The 22971-nt window shown below is 41.0% G+C and overlaps 1 protein-coding gene across 1 annotated transcript; it reads right to left on the reverse strand.

Moving 5' to 3' along the window:
- Positions 1-649: 649 nt before the first annotated feature.
- SERINC1 (serine incorporator 1) lies at positions 650-17842 on the reverse strand. The gene is made up of 10 exons (XM_038130836.1): positions 17688-17842; positions 11923-12084; positions 10233-10426; positions 7319-7398; positions 6989-7126; positions 5626-5795; positions 5436-5526; positions 3999-4140; positions 3662-3892; positions 650-2196 (listed from the first exon to the last, which is right to left on the reverse strand). Exons 1-10 carry the CDS (start codon positions 17724-17726, stop codon positions 2058-2060), a joined length of 1386 nt encoding a protein of 461 aa, XP_037986764.1. The 5' UTR covers positions 17727-17842; the 3' UTR covers positions 650-2057.
- Between the last annotated feature and the right edge of the window lie 5129 nt (positions 17843-22971).

Here is a 22971-nt window from a genome sequence, read left to right on the forward strand (position 1 = left end):
GTCTCTTTTTCTGTGTGCCAAGTGGTTATGGATTTAACAGCCTCTTGTTTTCCTATCATAGTAGCTGTGCAAGGTCTGCTGTGTATAGTTCCTGGAAAATAGTTTCATTATCTCCAGCCTGACAGGTTTATTGATAAGCCTCCAAAAGACGAGAGAAAACTGGGTTTCAGTAACTTCATACATGCAACACAAAAGCCAGATTCTCCAACTCTGGCAGTAGATGCAAGGTTTTTATTCCAAAGGAGTAATATGGCCAGTTGTACAAGGAGCTGAATCCATAGACTCAGCAGTCTGCTCATCTTCTGAATTCAGCAGCTTGTTCTTTGTTACAGGACTCAGTAGAAGCGGTGTTCAGGTGTTTTACCCGAATTTAAACAGGTGTAATCCAGTGAGGTGGCAGCAGTTGATGAAGCAGGAATGCAGTTCCAGGTGCAAGGCAGTTAAGTGTTTGCTGGAACATGGCTGCCAAGGGCATAGAACTGTCAGAGAATGTCACCCACGGGGTTACACGTGACCTCCCATAAGAGCCAGGGACTCACAGGTGTTCTCTGATGTTCTACAACGCACCCCCAGAAGAGGGGATGAGAAGGTTACACAAACCATTGCAATAGCCACATCGGCAGCAGCATGAGACATCAAAAGTCATGGGACATCTTCATCCAAATTTATTTATTAATAAGGTAACAACATATTCCAAATTATTACAAGCCTTTACTAATCTTTCCATTACTGTCTCACGTTTGACTTGACATGTCAGACTTCTTGCAGTAAATGTCAGTGTTCAGGTGCAGAATTAAAATAAAAGCTTTGAGACTAGCAACAGGAATCACAGTTACAAACACCACAGAAAGGGTTGAGCATGACATCTGCTGCAGGCTCCAGGGTCACTCCCAGTCAGGCTGCTCTAGGCTCAAGTAGCAAGTAACAGAGAAATTATGCAGCTTATGTACTTCAGTTACAAAGCAGCAAGCACAAAAGCATTTTAAGATTTTGTAACTGCACAGGAACTATGTCTAGATTTAGACTTTCTAGGCTCAAGTCCATCTCTGGCAATGGACAACAAGCAAAATACCTAATACAGTAAAAGATTTCAAGATTCAGAGCCCAAAGTATTTTATGAAACCCTTCAGTTGAAGCCTCAGTAAATGCAAACCTCCTCCTTTAGTTATTGTAACTTCAGTGCTCCTTTTTCTCCACTTTTTTTTTTAAAATCACAATACTCAATTCCTCCAAAGGGCTTACACAGCTTTTACCACTTGGCTTCTTGCAAACTTCATGATTGGAGCTTAGCCAAGAAAGTGGCACACAAAACAGCAATAAATTACAGCACAACTATGCTATTTAAACTACTTAAAAAACCAATAATACCATGTAGATGCACACTGTAAACAGGTGCCTTAAAAACATGCTTCTGAGCATCTGATACCAGGGTATTTCTCCCCAGGGTGCCTGTCCTCCTGAGTGCAATGGGACACACTGCGCTGGCTCCTCTGCAGCTCCAGGTGCAAGTTTTCCCCCTCACATCTGTGCTGAAGGTACTGCTGCCCTCAGCATGGGAAAAGTCAGGCTGGTAGTGCCAAAGTGCTGCAAGATGTCCAGTGAACCCCAACGTGCTCCACTTCAAGTCTAATAACACTTAATCAAGGCTTACTTTGGAATCAAGGCAACAGGGATCATCAAAGGCAGACCATTCTTCACTTTCAAAGCCTGACCTAGCACTGTTTAATTACCCTAAATAACACTTGCACTTTTTTCCTACATCCATTTAATGCAATTGAGGGGAAAAAAACATACGTCCAAAAGCTCTTGATCTTACATCTCGTGCTCCCAAAGCACTCAGAGTAGGAGTAATCCTATGAAAACCCTCGTTACAGCAATTACCATTGAGCTCAGCTAGAGAAAGTCATTTACTGAAATGACAAGACATGATTCAAGGTAATCATGCAGGATAAAGCAGAATACTACCTGGACAGCACACACACATGTATTTACACTCGCACTATTACCCGGAATACTGTTTGTTTCAGGGACACAGCTTCCCTCCAGAGCAGCACGGCTCAGTCAAAGTCGCGGTTGGTGAGAACCAGCGGAGCCACCAGAGTCCACACGTACAGCACGATGCCAATCCAGCTGGAAGAGATCTTCACCCACACAGACGGCCACTTGCTGGTCATCGTCTCGTAAGAAGAATCCGGACTGTGAACCAAAGAAAAGAAAAAAGATCATTTGCAATTTTTTTCAATATAACATACTTGTGTTCTAAGCCACCCTTCAACAGTTTTCACAGAAGATCACTCTCAATTCACACATCGAAGGACCCTTCTCCCAGGCAGTTCACACCAGTCTGCACGAGAACACCACTTGTAAGTAGGTGTCACAGGAAGTGAAAAAAGAACTGCACAAAAAATACTCAGTATGAGGAGCTGCCAAAAAGAAATAATTACAAGGAAAATCTAACAAACCAACCTGCAGAAAGGCAGTAAATGGATAACACTCAGAGATAAAAAGACTGTATTTTGCCTTGGCAAAGGACACCACCCAGAGAAATTAATCATCTTGATGCCATATTGGACCCAAGGAGGGCCACAAATCAATTTCACAGCAGGACTAACTAATAAGAGTTATTTCTGAAGGAAGTACCTTTTAGTCTTGCTTTTTTGATACAAATTGTTCTTTGCCAAGTAACAAGAGACCTTAAGCTGTATTTTTTAATTCTGAAGAACATCTGATCTAGCTGTTAGCAACAGTTCACACACAGGAGGACTATTTTATTGTGAGGATTTTTTTCAAGGATTAGACAACATAATTTCCTTCCACCAAGCCCCGTCAGAGAATGGCTGTGGTTGGAAGAGACCACTGAAGGTCCTCAAGTCCAGCTCCACTATTCCAGCAGGGATGCCTAAATCCAGCTGCCCCAGATGGCTTAGGAGTGCCTCCAAGAATGGGAACTCCACAACTTCCCCAGGCAACCTGTGCCAGTGCTCAGTCACCCTAGCAATGGAGAAGTGTTTCCTGATGTTCAGAGGGAACCACCTATGTCTCAGTTTGTGCCTTTTGCCTCTAGCCATGTCACTGGGCACCAGTGAGAAGTCCTGGCTCCATCCTCTTGGCACATCTGCTTCGGGTGTTTATATACATTGGTGAGACACCCCTTGGGCCTTCTCTTCTCCAAGCTGAACAGTCCAGCTCTCTCAGCTTCTCCTCATATCACATATGCTCCAGTCCCTTAATCATCTCTGTGGTCCTTCTCTGGACTCTCTCCAGTATGTCCATGTCTCTCTCGTACTGGAAGCCCCAGAACTGGAGGAGTTGGGAAGAAACACCTTCCCCTTGACCCATCGATATAACATGTCCTTTTTCTAGCTCACTGTACTAGACACGGGCCTAGTGTTCACTCATTTTTAATTGTTATATAATTTAAGACTTTATCCTGTTCACTTCAGCAAGATGTATTTCAGCAGTTCAGTGAATGACAAGCATCATCCTAGAAAACATGGCAGGCACTTGTGAACAAGGTTGTTCTCTACAATTTTCAGATACACTTCCCTTGAGAAGGCCCGCTCAAGACCTACATTCCAGGGCATGCAACTTGTGCCTCCTTGTCCAGCAAGAGACAGCCTCTTGTATGCTCATCATCAGCACATCTAATCAAACATAATACCTGTACCAGTTGGTAAGTGTCATCATGATATACAGTGATGCCAGGAAAAGCATGAAGTGGAAGAAGGAGTAACTGTAAGTAACTCCATCCCTCTCATTATCTATAGCTCGGTGCACATCATCTCCATCATCAAGGGAGCCATCACTCCTGGGCATTCCATCCTCTATCAGTGTTGATTCATCACTGGTCAGCATCAGCTTGTTAACTTGGCTGTTGTTGGATGTCCGGATGCTGGATATGACAGGAAAGGACATGGTACAGATACTCAAATAAATACAATTTAGTATCCAACAATAAGAAGTGATACAAATTAATGTAGTTTTTAAAGGAATCTTACCTTGAATAGAGAACACACAGCAAAAACAAAACCAGTCCTACAATCCCTTGTGCGTCCCACCACTGCACTACCTGACCTTGGGTTGGAATGGTGGTGCTGTTGTAACCAATGATGCTCAGCAGACTGGGGTTACAGCGCCTGTCTGTGAGGGAAATTGCATTAGAACTTACATAAAACAAGAACAGGACAAATATTTAATAGCACATGTCCATGCTGAATGCACAGAAATAGAAAGGAACGTCGTGACTGTGACAGTCTTTAAGTAAAATTTGAATTTAATTTCAGCCTACTGAATCTCTCTAGAGGAGGGAAATGACAGTACATGGCATAAAAATCTGTGTCTTTGAGCAGATAAAAGGATTCTGAACTTATGTAAGATATGCATCAACTGCTTTACTATTCCATCTGAGATAATTAGATGCAACAAAACAGAAACTTCTGCATAATTAACTTCAGAAATTCTACTGCTAGAAAACAAGTTTTACAAACATATTCTATAGATGGGGTACCCAAGTCATCCCAGAATTGGAAAATAATGCTAGTAAGTCAGTTTTTTATTATGACTGGTTCCCAACCCACAGCATCCAGAGGTAACACTGATGAAACAGCTGAAAGTAGTAGACAGTCTTATTTTCCTGTAATCACTGCCTGAATTAGATGACTCATGTATTCCATGACACAGAAGCACAGAAGATTGTCCACAGCTAAGATAAAAGGGTCAGACACCCAATTAAAACCACTAAAATTAATATCTGGTGATTTATTTTAATAATCAGAATTTCTGCACTTATTTATTTTTAGAGACATTCAACAGTTTCCAGTCACAATAAACACTGACAACATTTATTAATACTTGTAATAAATCACCAGTTTGGAAAAAATATGATCAGTAGCATCTTGGCCACCCAAGAAACATGAAACCTGGTAGAGAAATGAAACTCCTAGACTCCTCAGGGAAGTTGCACCGATCTGCAAAATCTAAGCTTTAGAATACTGCAGTTCTACCAGTAAAGAGCAGAAATTCTTACATGCCATACAAGCAGGGGGAAAAGACATGATCTTAGCATGCTGGTTGCAGAGAGGGCGGAGCTCAGAGATGCGTGGGCAAGGCCAGGTTGCTATTTTATACTTCTCACATCGTTGCTGGGAGCATGGCTTCAGGGGAGGGGCGAGCACACCCCGGAAGAAGTGGCACTCTGCTTCCCTCTCCCCCTCAAGGCAGCTTGCCTGGACCAGCCACGCAGACCCTGCCCTCCCTCCCTGCTGCCCATCCCTTCCTATCCCTCAGGAGACTGGGCTCCTAGCAGCACATGCAGCTGAGCCCTAACACATGCACATTCTATTACCCTGCTCTAATGCTGCCCTGCAAAAGAGGTGGAAGTACAATTTATTGCTGAACCAGTTACCCAAAAAGCTCTACATTGCTACTACACTCACCTGGCTCATTGGTCATGGCTGACCAAGTCAAATACATTGTATAAATTGTGATCACCGAAGACTGCAGCAAACCAGATCTTGGCTGAGATTCCTACACAAAGTAGTCACAAAAGAGGGAAGTTAGGCAATCAAAAGTTGCAGGCACAATTAAATTGTGATAATATAGGAGGCAACAGAATTTAAATTGTACCTGAATCCTTGGCAGAATTGACATTACAGAAGCACCAATACACAGGAGCATATTAACACTGATGAATGTCTTGTTTTCAGAACAACCTTCTGGATGAGTGTAATAAACATAAAACAAGACAATAGCTACTAGAGACAGCAGATAGTTGACAGCTGTAGCTGAGAGCAGAGCTGTGAAGAAACAAAACCATAGTTAAACTGATTAATAACAGACTACTATGATTGGAATAATACTGCACGATTATCAAGTGTGGGATACAATATACAACGAGAATTCTGGGCACTAAAACATGAAAGAAGTTCTCAAATAGCCTGTGAAGTACTAAAAAGAAACAATACATGGGAATCCTGAGGCCATGCTCGATTCTCCAGTGCCCTAACAGCAACCAGGAAGAGCAAGGAGGATAAAGGAACATGGTTGTACCGGACACTTTGGCTAACAGCTTAAAAAAGAAACTGAAGAAATACTTCTCCAACAGAGGCTAATACAAAATCTCATTTCCAAATTATATCTTCGTAAAAACACTAAATAGATAAGTGGCCACTGAATGGTCTTTTGAAACACTTTACTAAAATAACATTTCTCCAGTGAGATGACTTTACTCTCCTTCGCTACCCTGACCTTTCACTCAGCATATACCTTCAAAGAATGACTAACTGGCAACCAGAAAAAACAATTTTCTGAGATGATTCTACTCAACATGATGTACTAGCAGGTTACTTTGTTTTTAATCAGCACTGAAGGGCTAGCAAAACCTGTGGCTGCAAAAAAACAAAACAAACAAAAAAACCCAAAAAACCCAAAACTAAAAAACCCCAACAAAAAAAAAATCAAAACCAACCCAAAAAAACAAAACAAGAAAAACCCAAAAGGCTGCAGTTGCCACTTCTCTGATATCATGATGCACAGAAAGCTCCACCTGAACATGAGGAAGAACTTCTTTGTGTATGACTGCCCCCTGGAAAAGATTGCCCAGAGAGGTTGTAGTCTCCCTCACTGGAGATATTCAAGAACCATGTGGACACAATCCTGTGCCATGTGTGCTCTGGGATGACCCTGCTTGAGCTGGGAGGCTGGATCAGATGAGCTGCTCTGGTCCCTTCCAACATCACCCATTCTGTGACTGTGAACTCATGCCCTGCTCCAAGGGAACAGATCTTACTGCTCAAGAGGCTGCTGCACTTCTCCCTGCTTCCCCTTATTTAACTTGACAACAGAAGGATATCAATGGAGCTGAACTACACATCTGAGAAAATGATACTCATGCATGAAGCAGCCCTTTCTGCATTCAGTGAGTAACTTATTTAACACAATGCACATTAAATTAAATTTAAAACTTGACTGTAGTACAGTCCCTCCTTACCTGCATACCAGCATCTTGAATTTCCTTCCTCCATTTTTTCAACCCAAGATTCATTCCAGGAATGGGCAAAGTCAATAAGCAAGACCAGCTGAATAAGAATAAAGCAGAATGCTCCAGCCATACCTACATAAAACCACACTAGAAGAGAAGTAAAACAAAACCAATCAGAACCACAGGTGATTTACCCCCCCCATCGTAGTGTCCCTAAACACCGAGAAGAACTACACTTACACAGCTACAATTAACACTGTATGACATCAGCATGCACTTGCCTAATTTAAAACTAAGTATGATTGCACCATGATACAGAGGAAGACAATATTCCCTCACCAGTTGTAAATGGTCCCTCTGGGATGAAGAAAGCTCCAACACTAATTGCAAGTGCCGTCGCAAATTTAAAGAACCAGAATCTAAAGGGAAATAAAAAAATAAGGCAACTGTTAAGTCCAGTCTAATTCATACATAAAATACGCATCTTTAAGAGTTTTGGGGTTTTTTTTTAATTTGTTCATTCTTAACTTGCCTCATTTGAAGCAGGATAAAAATTTTATATACCCAAGATTTTTGCTCTCAAAAAAATTATGCTTAAACTGCGCTAGACTGACAGAGAGTTTGACATGTTTCCCAGAGGTATCTTCTTACTTGTGAATTCCAAATTAGGCCAATTGTGAGCTGCTTTTTTTCTTCTTAAGAATGTTTTAAACCAGAGCAGTGAGATTGTAGGATTGTCTGCATATCAGAAAAATGGGTTAAAAAATCCCTTTGTACTTTTAATACGAAAGATCTGATTAGTGCCTACAATGACATAAAATATTATGCTGGAGCTCCCTACCAGAGATTTCCTACATGAGAGAAATATACAAAAGTCTAGATTCTTCCCATCCTACTTCATATTATTTAGGCCTAGACTTGATGAGGATTTATCACAAAAACAAAAGTAAATCATTTATCCTGTACAGAAAAGACACAATCAAGTTCCAAGTCCCTGCTTCAGGGCAGCGTCATAGGAATTTTTCTTCCAGTAAAAGATATGTACTCACAGACCATCAAAAGAGATCAGATGTTTCCAGAAAGCATACAAGGGAATATCCTTCACCAAAAATACACCAAACTCACCCCAAGTACTAACTGTACAAATATATCCTGCATAGAGAACTTCAAACTGTTATGCCAACGAAACTGTAAGGAGGTAAAGACTATTTTTTCTGATCCCAGTGACAGGCAGCTCCAAAAACAGGCATGATGCCATCTACATGCACTTCAAAACTGAATATAACAGCACCAAGATATGTACCACACCCCCACAATGTCAAACACTTGCGATTTTTCAAGTTTTCTATCCCTTCCCATTTCTTCCCATACTCTGAACAAGTTTAATCTCTCTTGCTGGCTGTTACAATCAAGAGATGGATACCAGAAGAACAAGTGCCAGTTGTGTGGAAAGGAACTATGTGAGATGACAGAAGTGTAGAATACAGAACAAAATGGACTAATTCCCTGGGATATAGAGAAGTGACAAAATCGAATGAAAGTTGAATTAAGTTGTAACATTTACAGTGCAATACAAATCCCACTAAAAGTAGTTTTAGAATCCACTTTTTATAATCAATGCCATTCTCAGTTATAGAAACAGAAATAGGTTCAAGTTTGTATATATTTAATCTCTAACTCTAGACTTTTTAAGGGATCTTACTGCTGTACCCCATTCTACAATTGAACACAACAGTCATCTTGAAATAACACCTAAAGCTGCTGTGCATTCTGTACAAGCCAGCAGCTATCTCACAGATACATTATAATTGATTTTTTTTCTTTTGTGATCATAAACCTGAGGCAAGAAACCATTGTAAATGCCATTTAAAAAGCAGAGAAGGTGAACATTGGCACTAGATTCTATTACTAGGCTTAATTTGCAAGCAAGCATGAAAAAGTTAGTACACATATATGCAAAAACCTGGTATTCTGAATATTTCAAATCACCAACAAAATATCATCTCAAATATTACTCAAAATATGACTCAACATCTCAAAATATTACTGAAGATACAGACAATTTCAAAAATCAAAAGCTGTAACGCTTTTCATAATGCTCACTGTAACGCTCATTATTGAAGCAACGAGTTATTACAGAAGTGTTGAAAGTAATGTTATTAAATATTTTACCAGCAACAGTTAAATTCTTCCTTTTATCCTAGTGCTGATGTTAGATTGGCTAAGAAGAGCAAACTGCTATGGGTTGCATAAACAGAACCTAAATTTGTACTGGAGAGCACAACTCCAAATAAGGTTATCAAGAAGATCCCAAACACTTTTGAAAAAATTAAGGTAAGAAACATTCCTCATTATGTAAAATCACCATGTGCCTTTTTCTGAAAAAGAACCAAAAAACAGAGCTCTGATACAGAATGTAGCTGAACCACTTTCTTTTCGCTTGCAACAAGCATGTTCTCCTGAACAAAGCAGGGTGGAGGGAAAGGCTGAACTGAATTACTCTTGCTAACATATCAATACTGTACTCTTTTTCTTTTCCAAAAAAAAACCCAAAAGTAAACAAAGCAATATTCTGCTCAGTCTTAATTATTTTCCCCTACAGAAATAATTTGAAGCTTTTTCTTTTTTTATGTTGGACATGTTTAATCCTACTATACTGAATATAAAATATATTTTTTGACTTAGCTGTTCATAGCTTCTGTTAAATATAGTCACCTCTAAAAAGCAGTAGTCTAAGCAATCACTGTGGCCACCAAGATTAGGCACCATAAATGGTTTTAGGCTTTTCAGCATCATGTCTTCTTACAAATATTTACATTTCCTTGGTTCAAGGAGCTACATTACACATAGGCAGAACCTGGATGAAAACTACCACTTGTGTCAACACACAAGCTGAAATTCCACTATATTCTTCCATCTGATAATCTTAACTAAAATGAAATACAAATGAAAATCCACTGGAAAGCTCAGAATCTAGATACATAACTAATTTCTTTTTGTGGGGGGCAACTGAAAAGATAGTAGAAAGAGAAAAGATACGTTTTATACACCTATATTGATATATATGTGTAACTGCTATAACCTTTAAAAGAAAACTGTTCAGGAAAGAACAAAAGTTCTTACAAACGTCAAAGTTGAGAGGAATATAATTCAGATGAGCCTCTTAAATATTTTTATTTATTGAAAAAAATCTCTGTGGAATGAGAAAAAAATTAATCACTAACTCATCTCAGCACTCATTTCTGCATCTTACCCATTGTGTACTGCTGCTCTGGGGTCATTGCTGCTCTTCACTTTGATCATCAGCAAGGAGAAGAGAAGGAAGAACATGGCCATGCCAAAGCACACACGGTACACGGCCTTGTAGCCAACCAGGACATCGCAGTTCACGTGGCCCTGCACACCAGGAATACTTGTTCCCAACCCTCCATCACAAAATCCAGGAATCTGTGATAGATACAAGACACATCAGTCATCACTAAAAGACTTCCGGTCAGTAACTGTATATTAATAAATTTTCAATACTCAATTCATTAATATTGTAACATTATGTAACTATTAACACTAGAAAAATGATAGAAATATGATATTGGAGGACTGCATCATTAGCTGCAGTCCAACTAGAATATCAAACACACACAAGTTTAAAAAAAAACCCTGCATAGGCAGGATAAAATAAATCTTTCCATAAAATAGTTTGGGTTGGAGAAGACCTTTAAAGCTCACCTAGACTAACACCTCTGCCATGGGCAAGAATATCTTCAACTACATCAAGGTACTCAAGGCCCCATCCCACTTGACCTTGAATGTTTCCATGAATGGAACAGGGATCTTATTAACAGGGTTTTTATGTTATTAGCAATTTCAGAACTTCTCAAAGAAATGCAGTTTTCCCTTGCTGATCTGAATCAAGAGATAATCAATGATCTAGGAACTGGTAAATTTGACTTGACAGTTACTATCAGGCTTATGACCTAGCTAGGAGGTGGCATCTCTTTAAAACAGACACAGACTTTCCCAAAAAAAGTACCATCACCATCAATTAGGTGTATGCATAATTTCCATATGAAACAGCTGAGAACATTCTCTCCAGTCACTACCAGGACATGAGCAACATCTTTCAGAAGTCAAATCATACTCCAGAAGGCTGCAATTTTCTTTCCTAGGTGACTAACATGGCTCCCACTGAAGTTCTATTGTGGTAACTACACCAACCTACAATACACATTTACAGATGAATAATTTGGGGGAAAAAACCATGAAAATCATGCCTAACCAAAGCTACTATCTACTGAAAAAAACTAAAGACTGCAAAACAACTAAAGACTGCAAAACAGAACTGAAGTACACGCAGCCCAAGTTCAGCGAACCTGTAAGCTCTACATTAGCCCACATTACCATTCTCCAGTTTTATATCACATCTTCATATAGCTAATAAACTGTAAGATCCTACAAACACTTCCTAATTTCCTGGGTGGAAAACAGGCTACTAGGATGAGTGAAAAATATTTTTGTTACACACTCAGACTTTAAAATAGAATTTTAATTAGTACAGCATGACAAAACTAGAAGACGTCTTAGAGTGTGGTTATTTTTTAATCACAACCACAATAAAAATCAATTAACTGCCATAAATACAAGCATCTCAATAATACTTAATTTGAAACTACACATACATAAATTTTCTTGTATGATGCAAAATTTTATTTTTTCTGCTCTGAGCGCTTAAAGAAGAGGCTTTACCTCAAAAGAGTGCTTTTCATCTATAGGGGGATCTTCCCACAACTTCTTTATTTGACTCACAAACAAATTAATGGTGACTGTGAAGCACAGCAGGTAGCAAAATTACATATTTCCAAATAAAATCCATGCTTTTCAAGATGTCAATTACTACTATTTGTGACATTTGTTCTACCAAAAGTGCTAGCAATAAATAACTTGACCTTCTTCAGCTGCTCTTCCATGCCTGGTATTAGCATCACACAGGCAACGCTCACTCCAAGAAGTAAAAAGAAGGCATAAATCAGCCGAGTTATGGTGGAGTTGTTTCCACTGGGGCAGCATCGGCAAAGCAGGCATGGGGCACTTCCACACAAGCATGGTATCTGACAAAAAGACAGAACATGAATTATTTAAAAAGCTTTGGATTATTAGATTTCAATAATTTATCAGGCTGTGCAGATCATCAGATATGATGGAAAATTACTCATCCTTGCATCCCACCATTGATGCAGGCTAAGTCACTGCAACATGCTACGGAACCACCAAACAACAGCTGCTGCACAGTGAAATTAGCGATTTCTAATACTTCTAAGAGATAAGAAATAATCATTTAGCCATTCAGAAGAAATAAAGACTGGATTCAGGCTCATTTGTTCTCTTGAATTTTATTTCATTTCAGCTAAATGTCATGGAAGGATTGCTTTTGTTAGCAACTACATCCTCCCTCCCACAGATGCAGAGATTAAACAAACACACCACAGCAAAAAGAAACGAGCATAACTGTCATGTAGGTACACTCTCTGCACCTGGCAGAGTTGGGATAAAATCCTCACTGGGGCCATAAATATTTCCAAAACACAAAAAACAGGTGATAGAGCCTAAATCTTAGGTTGCAGACTATTTCATATTAGCAGTTACTCACATATCACATAATTCTGTTAGTCTGCAAAATTAAGTTATGAAATGTAAAAGTTACAAACAGTAAGAACAGACCAAATATGCAGTACATGTGTTATTGACACCAAATATCAACAGCAAAAGTGGCTGGGAATGCTATACCATTGTAACACTACAAGGGGGAAAAAACAAACAGGACAAAATTTACCTGTATTTAATTCTCACATAGAAAATTGTGGGAAGAAAAAAAGGGAGCTATTTCACCAGGAAAGGGCTGGGAAGCAGGGAACAGGGAACATTCTCTGCTATGTGCAGAGTGATAATCTGGGAAGTAAAAGAAAGGCAAGATCCCACAAGTAAATATTAGTCAAAGGAGGAAAGGTACAATCAAAATATGTATTCACTGCCCTTCTCTGAGCTACAACAAACCATGCTACCTCTGACACAGAAGGACACAGAACAGGGTTAAAATGCAGCTTCTCCTACAGCACACATCCAGGGACAACTCCAGCATGGGACAAAAGCCACAGGTATCCATCACTGCATGAGAGACACTCAGTCACGTAAGGACAAGAGTAGTTACAAGGCCACATGACCAGGACATTCCAATCACCCAGTATGACAGGCATGTGTCAGAAAGAGTTCTCAGCAGTTTAGTCATATGACAATCAAAAATGCCAGCAGCGTGCTACTACCGGAAAAGCCCCAGAGGTTGCCAGGAAAAGCAGACAGACTGCCACAACACTGCAGGCAGCCTCCTGAGAAGGCCTCCGGAAAAGGCCGATTATCATTCCTGTAGTTTCAACCAGACTCACACACTAAACCCACAAACTTCATCTTTTAAATAACTTCCCTGTATTCTTTTTGGCATGTGTTCATTCCCAAAGAGCCAACAATCTTCACTCCACTGCGCTACAGAATCATCTTTAAATTGGCAAACTTCACTATTACATTTGTCTTTCTAAACCACTGAAACTAGGCAGACTCCCATTATAAGTATTTCAGGATGTAATAGTTATTATATTGCCCCTTTTTACCTTCTCCTCCACTCAGTGCAGCACAAATAATGTGAAGGCATTGATTATAGGAGGTTTCATCTCAATATAATAAAGAAATTATTTAGACTGAGAGCAAATAGTCCCTGCAACAACCTCCCCAAGGATATGGTAGAGTCTCCATCACTGGAGGTGTTCAACATGCAACTGGACAGGGCACTAGATCATCCCACTCAGGCTCTCTTCTTCATGAAGACTGAGTAGGTGGACCTTTGAGGCTGCTCTACGACTGCAAGCAACTACACTAGGTGCATCTACGCTTCGTTAGCAGGAAATGTGTGGCAAACATTGTCTCCAAATGCATCAGAATTTTATAGCAGTACTGTCTTACACTATTTCCTACACACACAAATAACCTTTCCAGTGAAAAATACCTCAGTTCTCTGTTCAAAACATCACTTTCTTGAACTAATTCTGTCTGCATTAATATTTCTAAACATATTTTTGAATAAAAGGTTGAATTTGGCAGAATAGAATATATAATTAGGCTTATCTGCTGCAGAAAACATGGGGACAGAAACACTGGTTAAGGAAATTCACTTCTGTAAGGAATCCCAGTGTTTGTTAAATACCTAAATAATTCAAGCAACTCACTCCTTGCCTCAGCAGAAGCACGAATGCTTCTACAGACAGGAGAGACTTGCAGTAGCTGAAATGAAGATGATTGTCTCTACCTCACTGGGAAACAATGTGCCTCAAGAGAAGCCATAAACCTCACTGGAGTGTCTGGAGCTCCAATGCCAGCTTTTAAAATGTTTTGTCCCTAAACAGCTCATGCACATCCATCTCTGAGCAAGAGACACCTGTTGATACATGACACCATTTATACAAGCTGGCTACTTACACAGGAATCACGTTACAGTCCAATTCCCTCTTTCTCTGGCAAAAAAAAAACCACTAAAAACATACCATTCCAACAAAATAGTAGTACACTATTGGCAAAACTACTTGTTACAAACTTCACAAAAAACAGGAACCAAGGAACATTCAGCCCATGGAATTCAGCTTATCAGCAGAGGAGACAAGGTGAGTTTGTGCCACTTTCTTCCTAAATTTAAAGCACACCTCCCACAAAAATTTCAGTAGTACACACAGCAATGTGTGGCATGTGTCCATGGCATCACCATGGAGATCAAAGCTCAACTCCCCAGTGCGACTCAGCTTAGTCACACATGCAGACAAAAAGTTACTCCACAAGTACTTTTTCATTTTCTTCCATAAGGAAGCTTACACAAAAGTTACTCAGACACAACTGAATAAAATCTATTGCCTTCCAGAAACTTTACTTACCTACCAACTTTACATTTTTGAGGAAAAATAAGCAGCTCAGTGGTGTTTACTAAGGCAAAATAAAAAAAGACACATGCACACACCTATTCTGGGAGCACCAGCAAGGCATACAAGTTAATTCATGCCTGCTAAACGAGTCACTTCATTCCCCAGGGCAGTGAAAATTGCATGAGGAACACATAACAAGATGTATGTGAGAAGGAGAGAGAAGGAGACAGAAGACCCCACAAAATCATGGAATGACAAATTTTACTGCCCCTAATGCACACAGAAGAACTTTTTAATATTAAACATAATCTTCCTACTGGAGCAATGACTAAACGATTATATATTGAATTAATTATTTGCAAAAACACTAAGTCCCTGATGGGCCTAGTTAGGGTTTAGCTACATCATCCCTACTCTTAAGCTTATAGACACTGAATTAATCAAGATCTTTGCCTTGACAGAGAATATTAAAAGAGCAAAACAGCAGCTCAGCTGTTCCAGAAAAGAGAACAAGAGAGGCAAGACACAGCAGAGGGAAAACAGCACTGCCTTATCAACCTATGCTGTCAGGGGCAGAAGGCTTTTGCTGAGACGGCTCTGCTCTTATGGCTTTGGCTTCACCCCCATCTCTGACAGGCTCCCCTTGCTGTTAAAAATGCTAACCTGAAGCACTGCCTGATCAGCACGGGGGAGCGCAGAGCAGTAACACACAGCAGCAGCACAAAAGCCCAGAAGACACAAGCACAGCATGAGGCCTGACGCGAGGGCCTCAAGCAGAGCGGCTCTGCTCAGCACAACACGTGGCCCTGCAGAGGAGCACACTGCCAGCAGTGTCCCCACGGAAGGGGAGCTTTGCCACAGCCTGCACCACACCAACCCCACCGCACCTGGTCCAGCGGGTCCCTCACCCTCACTGCGTGCTTACCTCTCAGAGCCAGAAACTGAGCTTGTACTGACATACCCCTAGAGACCAGCGTGGACAGAGTCCTCCTGCCAGAACTGTTGTATAGGCTTTAAGTGCTGATTAGCTGTGGTTTTAAATGTGGGAAGAAAATGAACCCTTTAAAGCCATCAGGGGAAAGAGAAAAATAATACTAACAAAAACTACCCACCCTGGTTTGTTTGGGCACTTCAAAGGAAGGGACAGGGGTTAACTACTCACAGTAAATCTGATTTAAGATTATGATCTCATGCAAATCATTTTATCTAACAGGCTGTTTCTCTGTAGAGAAACAATCAAAAGCAAGTAGATAAGAGTTCTTCAAACACTACAAACACCAACCAGCTGTCAGAAAGGCTGTTTATGAACTTGAAAATGCAGTACATATTAACTGAAGTATTTGAATTAAAGCCTATAGCAGCAATGTCATGAAGTATTTAACAATAATTAAAAACAATACAGTTAACTATATCCAGTTAGTAATTCAAGTTTAACTGGCTAAACCATTAAGTAGTATTTCAAATGTTAATGAGAGCAAAATGAACCCTGACAGTAATTAGTTAAAAGGATATTATCAGCGTTCTAGCTGATTATTTACAGGCATATCAGCCTGGAAGTTAATTTATGCAGATTTTCCAATTCTGTGATAATTTCACATAATTTGTACGTGAGATTAAGGGATTATGGATCATCTCTCTTAATTAAAGGTCACTCTGCACGAGAGGAGCCAAAGCCCATACATTCAGATATCACAAAAATAGGAGCTTGAATAAATATGAGGTTTTGTTATATCACTAGAGGTGTATGTATGAATGCTTTAATAATAGGTAATTTAATTTAATTAATGCATGGTACAATATATTTGGTATTAAAAATTCACATTTTCACAATCCCACTGACATTCTTACAGCAAACATCTAAAAACTCACAAACCACTTGACTGTGTCAATACAGACAGGGACTAGACTTGGGAAGACATATCACTTATTGATAAAAAAGCAGTGTCCCAGTTGAAGTTACCGGTTACCAACTTCTTTGCTTTCCTGCATCGTGCCAAGAGTCTTAATGCCATCTCAATCTACTGTTTCACATGAACAAAAATCACCTGACGTGGTGACACACTACCACGGATTACTGCGCCGCGAGGAAAGGATGGCTCGGCGAGACAAAGATGCTACAAAGGGTGGAGCTGCTACAGACAAAGCCGTAAGAGAGAGGCATTATATTTGTATTTAATGAAGAAGAATCGGGGAAACGTGCAGGTTTTGATTTTCCCGAAAGAAACGCTGGAGTTCAAAGCATCTGATCAGACTCTTTAGAGATTCGGGGAGAGGTGATTTTAGCGGACACCGTAGCACCTGCCGCACAGCAACGCGGATTAAGCGGCGTCCAGCAGCTCGACAGGCCGGCCTGCCTGGGTTAAGGACAAAGCTCCCCACAGCGCCGGCGAAACGGCTCCGACGGATCCCTGGGGATCCCGGGAGCAGCCCGAGAGAGGGACCATGGCGGGACCCGCCCCCTCCAGCGCGGCGGGGAGAGAGCCCTGCCCGGCGGAGCGGGGGCCGCGGCCACTCGGGCCGGACAGAGCTCGGGTGGGGCCGGGCGGGGGCCGGGCAGGGGCCCGCAGCCTCGCCGTGCCGCAGGAGGAGGAGGGAAGGCAGCGCCACAGCCGCCCTGGGTGACACAGGCGCCAGGAGGCGACGGGCGAGGCCCGGGTGGGGAGGGAAGGAGCGGGGGAAGCACCGGCCGGCTCCGAGCCTGCGGCGGGCAGGGAAAGGCAAGGGAGGGACCCCCGCGCCGCCCGCGTCCACCTTACCCAGCTCGCCATGGAGCAGAGGCCCAGGACGCTGCCCATGGTCCCCGGTGGGCTCGGGCTCGGGCTCCTCCAAGATGGAAGCGGCGGCCGCGGCTGCCGACGCCGTTGTTTACTGCTCCCAGCGGCGCTTCCGGCCGCTCTGACGGCGCAGCCCCGTCACTGCCGGCCTGGCGCGGCCGCCGGCGCACGGGGCCGGGCCGGGAGCGTGTGGGGCCGGGCCGGGAGCGTGTGGGGCCGGGCCGGTCCGGGGGGCAGGCCTCCAGGCCCAATAATCAGGAAAGCAGATCCAGCCAGGCGAACAGCAGCAGCCAAACCCCGTCAGTCAAGGGCACCCGGGAGCTAAAGCTTGTTAGTTGTCAGCTGTGGATGTAGCAAATCAAGGTGTAGCGAACTGGATGTAGTCGAGCAAAATGTTGTATGTCAGTAAAGCAGGTAGTCAGGGACACCTGGGAGCTAACAAGCTTTGAGCATGTAGTAAATCAAGGTGTTGATTCCAATAAATTACGTCTATGGATACGTTATTAACTTGGCAAAATATTTGATGTCCGTGTGTCCTATAGCTGAATGATGTCCATTATAATACTAAAAGTCACATGGGTCACAGAGATCCCTGGCCAGGTGCGGACCCGAGCCCTCTGTGTGCACAGATGTTAGCTGGGGTGATGGAGACTGTATGGAATGCTAACTAATCACAGTAGATGAACACAGCCCCCAAAAAAGTAAAAAAGGCCCATAAAAAAAGAAAATAGTCCTAAAAGAAAAAGTAGGGCCTAAAAACCTTTAAAAAACAATAAATCACAAATCAGAGAATTTAGGTTATACACTTAATAATACAAACATTATAATATATACTTATACATTTATATATTAAAAATTTTTAATAATAAGGGTATTATAATACCCAGGATACTGTCTCAGCTGAAAAATACAACCCTTTCATTTGTAAAAAGTCCTAAGATCCAAAACTAGACATTTAAGAAGGATACATAAATTGGATTTTAAAATTAAATATTTAGAAGTATACATCATTTTACAAGTTAACATTTTTGTCTCTTAAAATTTTCCATTCTTACTAGCATGCATTCATTACACTATTACATGCTGGGCTCAGACTGGATTTATCTATGGATATTGCTAAATCTATCCTTTGTAACTGATATAAAGGCAATCCTGTTTTCAAAATCAAACATGACAAGAAAGGGCTAAGAAGGAACTTTTGCAAGGTGAAGGCTTAAGGCTGGAATTGTCTAGTGATGAAAAGTGGGAATAATTAATAAAATCGTTACAGCTATTTGTTTGAAAGATAAGTACACAGAATTAGTCGACGTTGAAAAATTTTGGAGTACATTTAGATTGGCCAGTAAATCCAGAACAGTAATTCTTAATGTTCACTTTTTTTGGTGCACTGATTTGAGCCAGTGAAGTGTGCTGTGGTCATCTTCCACATAACACCACCTCAGTAGCCACAAGGTGCTGGAGGCACAGCACCAGCTCACAGCTAACATTGCAGCTTGCTTCATGTGATGAATGCATAATCTTCATTCCCTCTCCTTTGTGGAACCTTTAATCTTCTTCAAAAATGAGTTTTCATTAGCTACTGATTTTTTCTGCTTCAGTATTCCCGCAATTTTCACGGTATGCTCTTTTTCCTTACAAGAATTTCTGATAGCCATGGCAGCCTATTTCTCTCCATACCAACCTGATTTCTTTTTTTTTTTTTTTCCAAATACTAAATCCCATCATTGTACTCTGATTCAGTCATTATTTCTGCTATCTTACTTGGAGTATCTACTGTGGAAAGATACTGAAGCATTATGTACACTTCACCGAACCACATCCTGCTTCTCCTTCACTACAATCTTTTTTAAGAATTTGTAAAAGAGAAAAGATCTGCTATAGGAATTTCTCTTCTGGAATTGTATTCAATTTTCAAGCCATACAGTTGCCTGACAGCATTAAATTATATTGTGAAATACCAGTTTTACTTCATTTGAAGGGGGGTGGAATTCCTCATACTCAGATACATGTCCTAGATGACTTCCCCAGTGAGGTATCTTGCTTCCCTGTGACCCTTTTGAGTTTGTATGAATATGATAATCATAGCTATCTATTATTTGACTCGCTCCCTGATTTTTTTTCTTTTTAGAAAATAACAGGACTCAAATAGCAGAAATAGGGTTTTTTTCTTGTTTGTATCAGGGAGCTTCTTACTAGAACCTGCCTTTTTGTCAGCTGTTTATTGGAAAATTATATTTTTTTCCAGACTAGAGACCACCTTTTAGTTTCATGGTCTGCACAAGCAACTGTGATCAGCTCCTCCAGTGAACAGCAGATCTGCAGAGAGCCCAGAGCTGCCTTGTGGAGGATCCCAAACACGGCTAGATAAGGTTTAAGCTCCTGCAGAAAAGCCCTGGTAACCATTTTGTCCCCTGAGTCCACGTCCCCAGACCACTGAGAGGAAGGGTGAGCTCGAGAGGGCAAGATTCACTACTGAAGCAGGGTTATGCTTCGGGCAAGGCATCACACACACAAATACAACATGTGAGGGAATAAAAATGCGAATAAAGCATGGCTGTACTGGGGCCTCGCTCCTCTTTGTGCTACTCATGCCGAGTTCATACCAAGCATCAGCGTAACATTTGGAGGAAGCAAAGCGTTCAGCCTTCAAAACTGAAGGAGAAAAGCCAGGGTGGCTTTTGTTCTCGGGGCATGACATGGAGCGACAGCTAAAGATCCTTTCCCCTAGAGGGCAGTGCAACTTAAAGAATCGAAATCTCTCCTGGCAGCGTTCGAATGGAAATCGGCAATGAGAAGATGTGGTTTTTATCTCAACAATGTTAACAGAAAAATACTCTATAGGGGTGTGTTTTCTGGAATGAATCTGTACGCAGTACGATTCTACGTTTCACTTAATTTATGTCATTTTTAAGGGAAATCTAAAAAAACCCACCTTTTTTCCCCCTCTTGATCCTCTGAAAAGTAATATTGAAATAATGTCTGTGACAACTGATTGTAATATCCAGGTTTTGATCTCTATTGGGAGAGAGAAGTGAAACACAAAAGAATAAAATTCTTATTTCTGGTGGACTGTGCAAGGATTTCTAATAGAGCTATCAGGAATTTAATGGAATTCAGAGGCCATATTATTCAAGGACTGACCTAGATATAAATCTAATAGATTCAAATAGATAGGAGTATAGAATAAATGTTCCTCTTTATCTCTCTCTTACAAGTTTGTGGGTTTTGTAATTTTTTTCTTCTAATACCTATTTATGTAGATCAAAATCAAATAATGCAATGGATTTAAATGGTAAAGCATTATGAGGTATGCTTCTAAAATGATGTTTTATCATCCTGAAAAATACATTACTGAGTAGAAATTGATTAACAACATTTTTTTTGTAAATATGTATGGATTTAATCCTTCTTTAGAAAAGAGTGGATAATCTGAAATTGTTTTATACAGTTACTTCCATGAAGCAAAGAACAAAATATCATCAGATTGTGCAAATTGCTGTCACTCCATTTATAGCAGCAGAAGATTAGATGCAGCTTGGGTCAAGATTGTTATTAACATTCCTGTTAAGCCCCATCACAATCATTGCAAGTGAGAGAGGAAAACTAATTTCTACTCTGTTACTGTTATTGTGTGCCTGGAATAAATGCACTCTGAGAGTAAATTAACAAGACAGTCTCACATCACTACATAATGCTACATTCTTAATTGGAAAAGACAGAAATATTTGTAATAAAATCAGCCCCCTTCAATTTGTATAGAATAGTATGGTTCAGTGTTTCTAAATAATTGGCATTTTGGAGACTGCGGCTAGCATTGTAACAGGGTGTGATGGATGCCTTTAAAACCCAATACTGACAACTCTGAGTCTAATTCCATCTTCTCTACTGGTCCAGCCATGAGAAGCTTTGTGTTTGTATCACTTATCCTGGGCATAAGTCTAAAGAAACAAGTGGAATTCATCAAGGAATGATTTATTACCCTTATTTTTCATCAGCCAGCAATAATTTAGAATCCATCTGTATTCTTCAGAATCACTCTCTCTTGTGTATTGGGAGGTTCACGCAGGTGAGATGCCTGAGAGTACCTGAGGACGCATGGCTGGCATGGCATTGGGCAGGTTCCAGTCTCCAGAGACACCTCCTCCCAGTGGCTGTGCTGCAGGCAGCTTTCAGCATGAGCTTAGAGGGCGGCTGGCCACAAGTGGTGTCCCCCCAGCTCAGTGCTGGAGCCAGTCCTGTTTAATATCTTCATCAATGATAGGGACGAGGGGATTGAGCAGTCCCTCTCTCAGTTTGCAGATGACACAGCTGGGTGGGAATCTTGATCTGGTGGAGGGCAGAAGGGCTCTGCAGAGGGGTCTGGACAGGCTGGATTGATGGGCCACGTCCAACGGGAGGAGGTTCAACAAGACAAAGTGTCGGGTTCCACATCTGGGTCACAATCCCACACTGTACTACAGGCTGGGGGAAGAGTGGCTGGAAAACTGCCTGGTGGAAAAGGACCTGGGGATGTTGGTTGACAGTCAGCTGGGCATGAGCCAGTGTATGCCCAGGTGGCCAAGATCTGAAGCCAGTTGATTACTGAAATCAGTTGGTTTTTTTTTTAAAATAACCCTTAAAATACATCCATCCGTCCAACCAGCCAGTCAGCCAGCCACTGGGGAACATTTATGTATTTAAAGAGAAGATAATATTTTTTATTTATTTTTATATATTTGCAGGGATATTATTGGAGCTACACTGATTCACACCACCTGCTAGTGGTCTGTTTTATCTATGACCTTTCTTTCATTCTTAAAGGCAGTGAAGACTTATTACCCTCAATTATGAGTTTCGGTTAAGAATAAAGTTTGCCAGTCAGGAGTGGCAATACAGAGGTTCTGATCTTAAAACGTAATCATGAGGAACTAAAGATGTAGGATTTTAGTATTTGCTCCATAAAAGCCTTTAGATGGAACAAGATAGGGGGAACTTAGGGATCATTCTGCTGTTAGGACTGATACTTTGGGAACTGTGGCTGATTTTGAAGACATGAATAACATTGGTGGGATCAGATGCAGCTTACTAGCTATTTTGAACAAATTAAAATGTGAACGTGTTGAACCACTAGCTGTTATTTAACTGCCTGTGGGAGTTGTCCCAGAAAACAGGGAGCAACAAATGTAGTGACACAAAGGCTCTGGAGACACCTGTACAGCTTAGCCCCCTGGGAATACATGCTGCAGAAACCTAATAGCATTCTTTCAAAAAGTTAGTGAATATATGA

The sequence above is a fragment of the Motacilla alba genome, chromosome 3, assembly GCF_015832195.1.
Source record: "Motacilla alba alba isolate MOTALB_02 chromosome 3, Motacilla_alba_V1.0_pri, whole genome shotgun sequence".
NCBI lineage: Eukaryota > Metazoa > Chordata > Aves > Passeriformes > Motacillidae > Motacilla > Motacilla alba.

Excerpts from the sequence above, each read along its gene's own strand:
- SERINC1 (XM_038130836.1), bottom strand. The coding sequence starts at position 17,726 with ATGGGCAGCGTCCTGGGCCTCTGCTCCATGGCGAGCTGG. Across the intron at positions 12,085-17,687 it reads TCTGCTCCATGGCGAGCTGG|ATACCATGCTTGTGTGGAAG; the intron begins GTAAGGTGGACG and ends TCTTTTTGTCAG. Across the intron at positions 7,127-7,318 it reads AGAGGGACCATTTACAACTG|TGTGGTTTTATGTAGGTATG; the intron begins GTGAGGGAATAT and ends CTTCTCTTCTAG.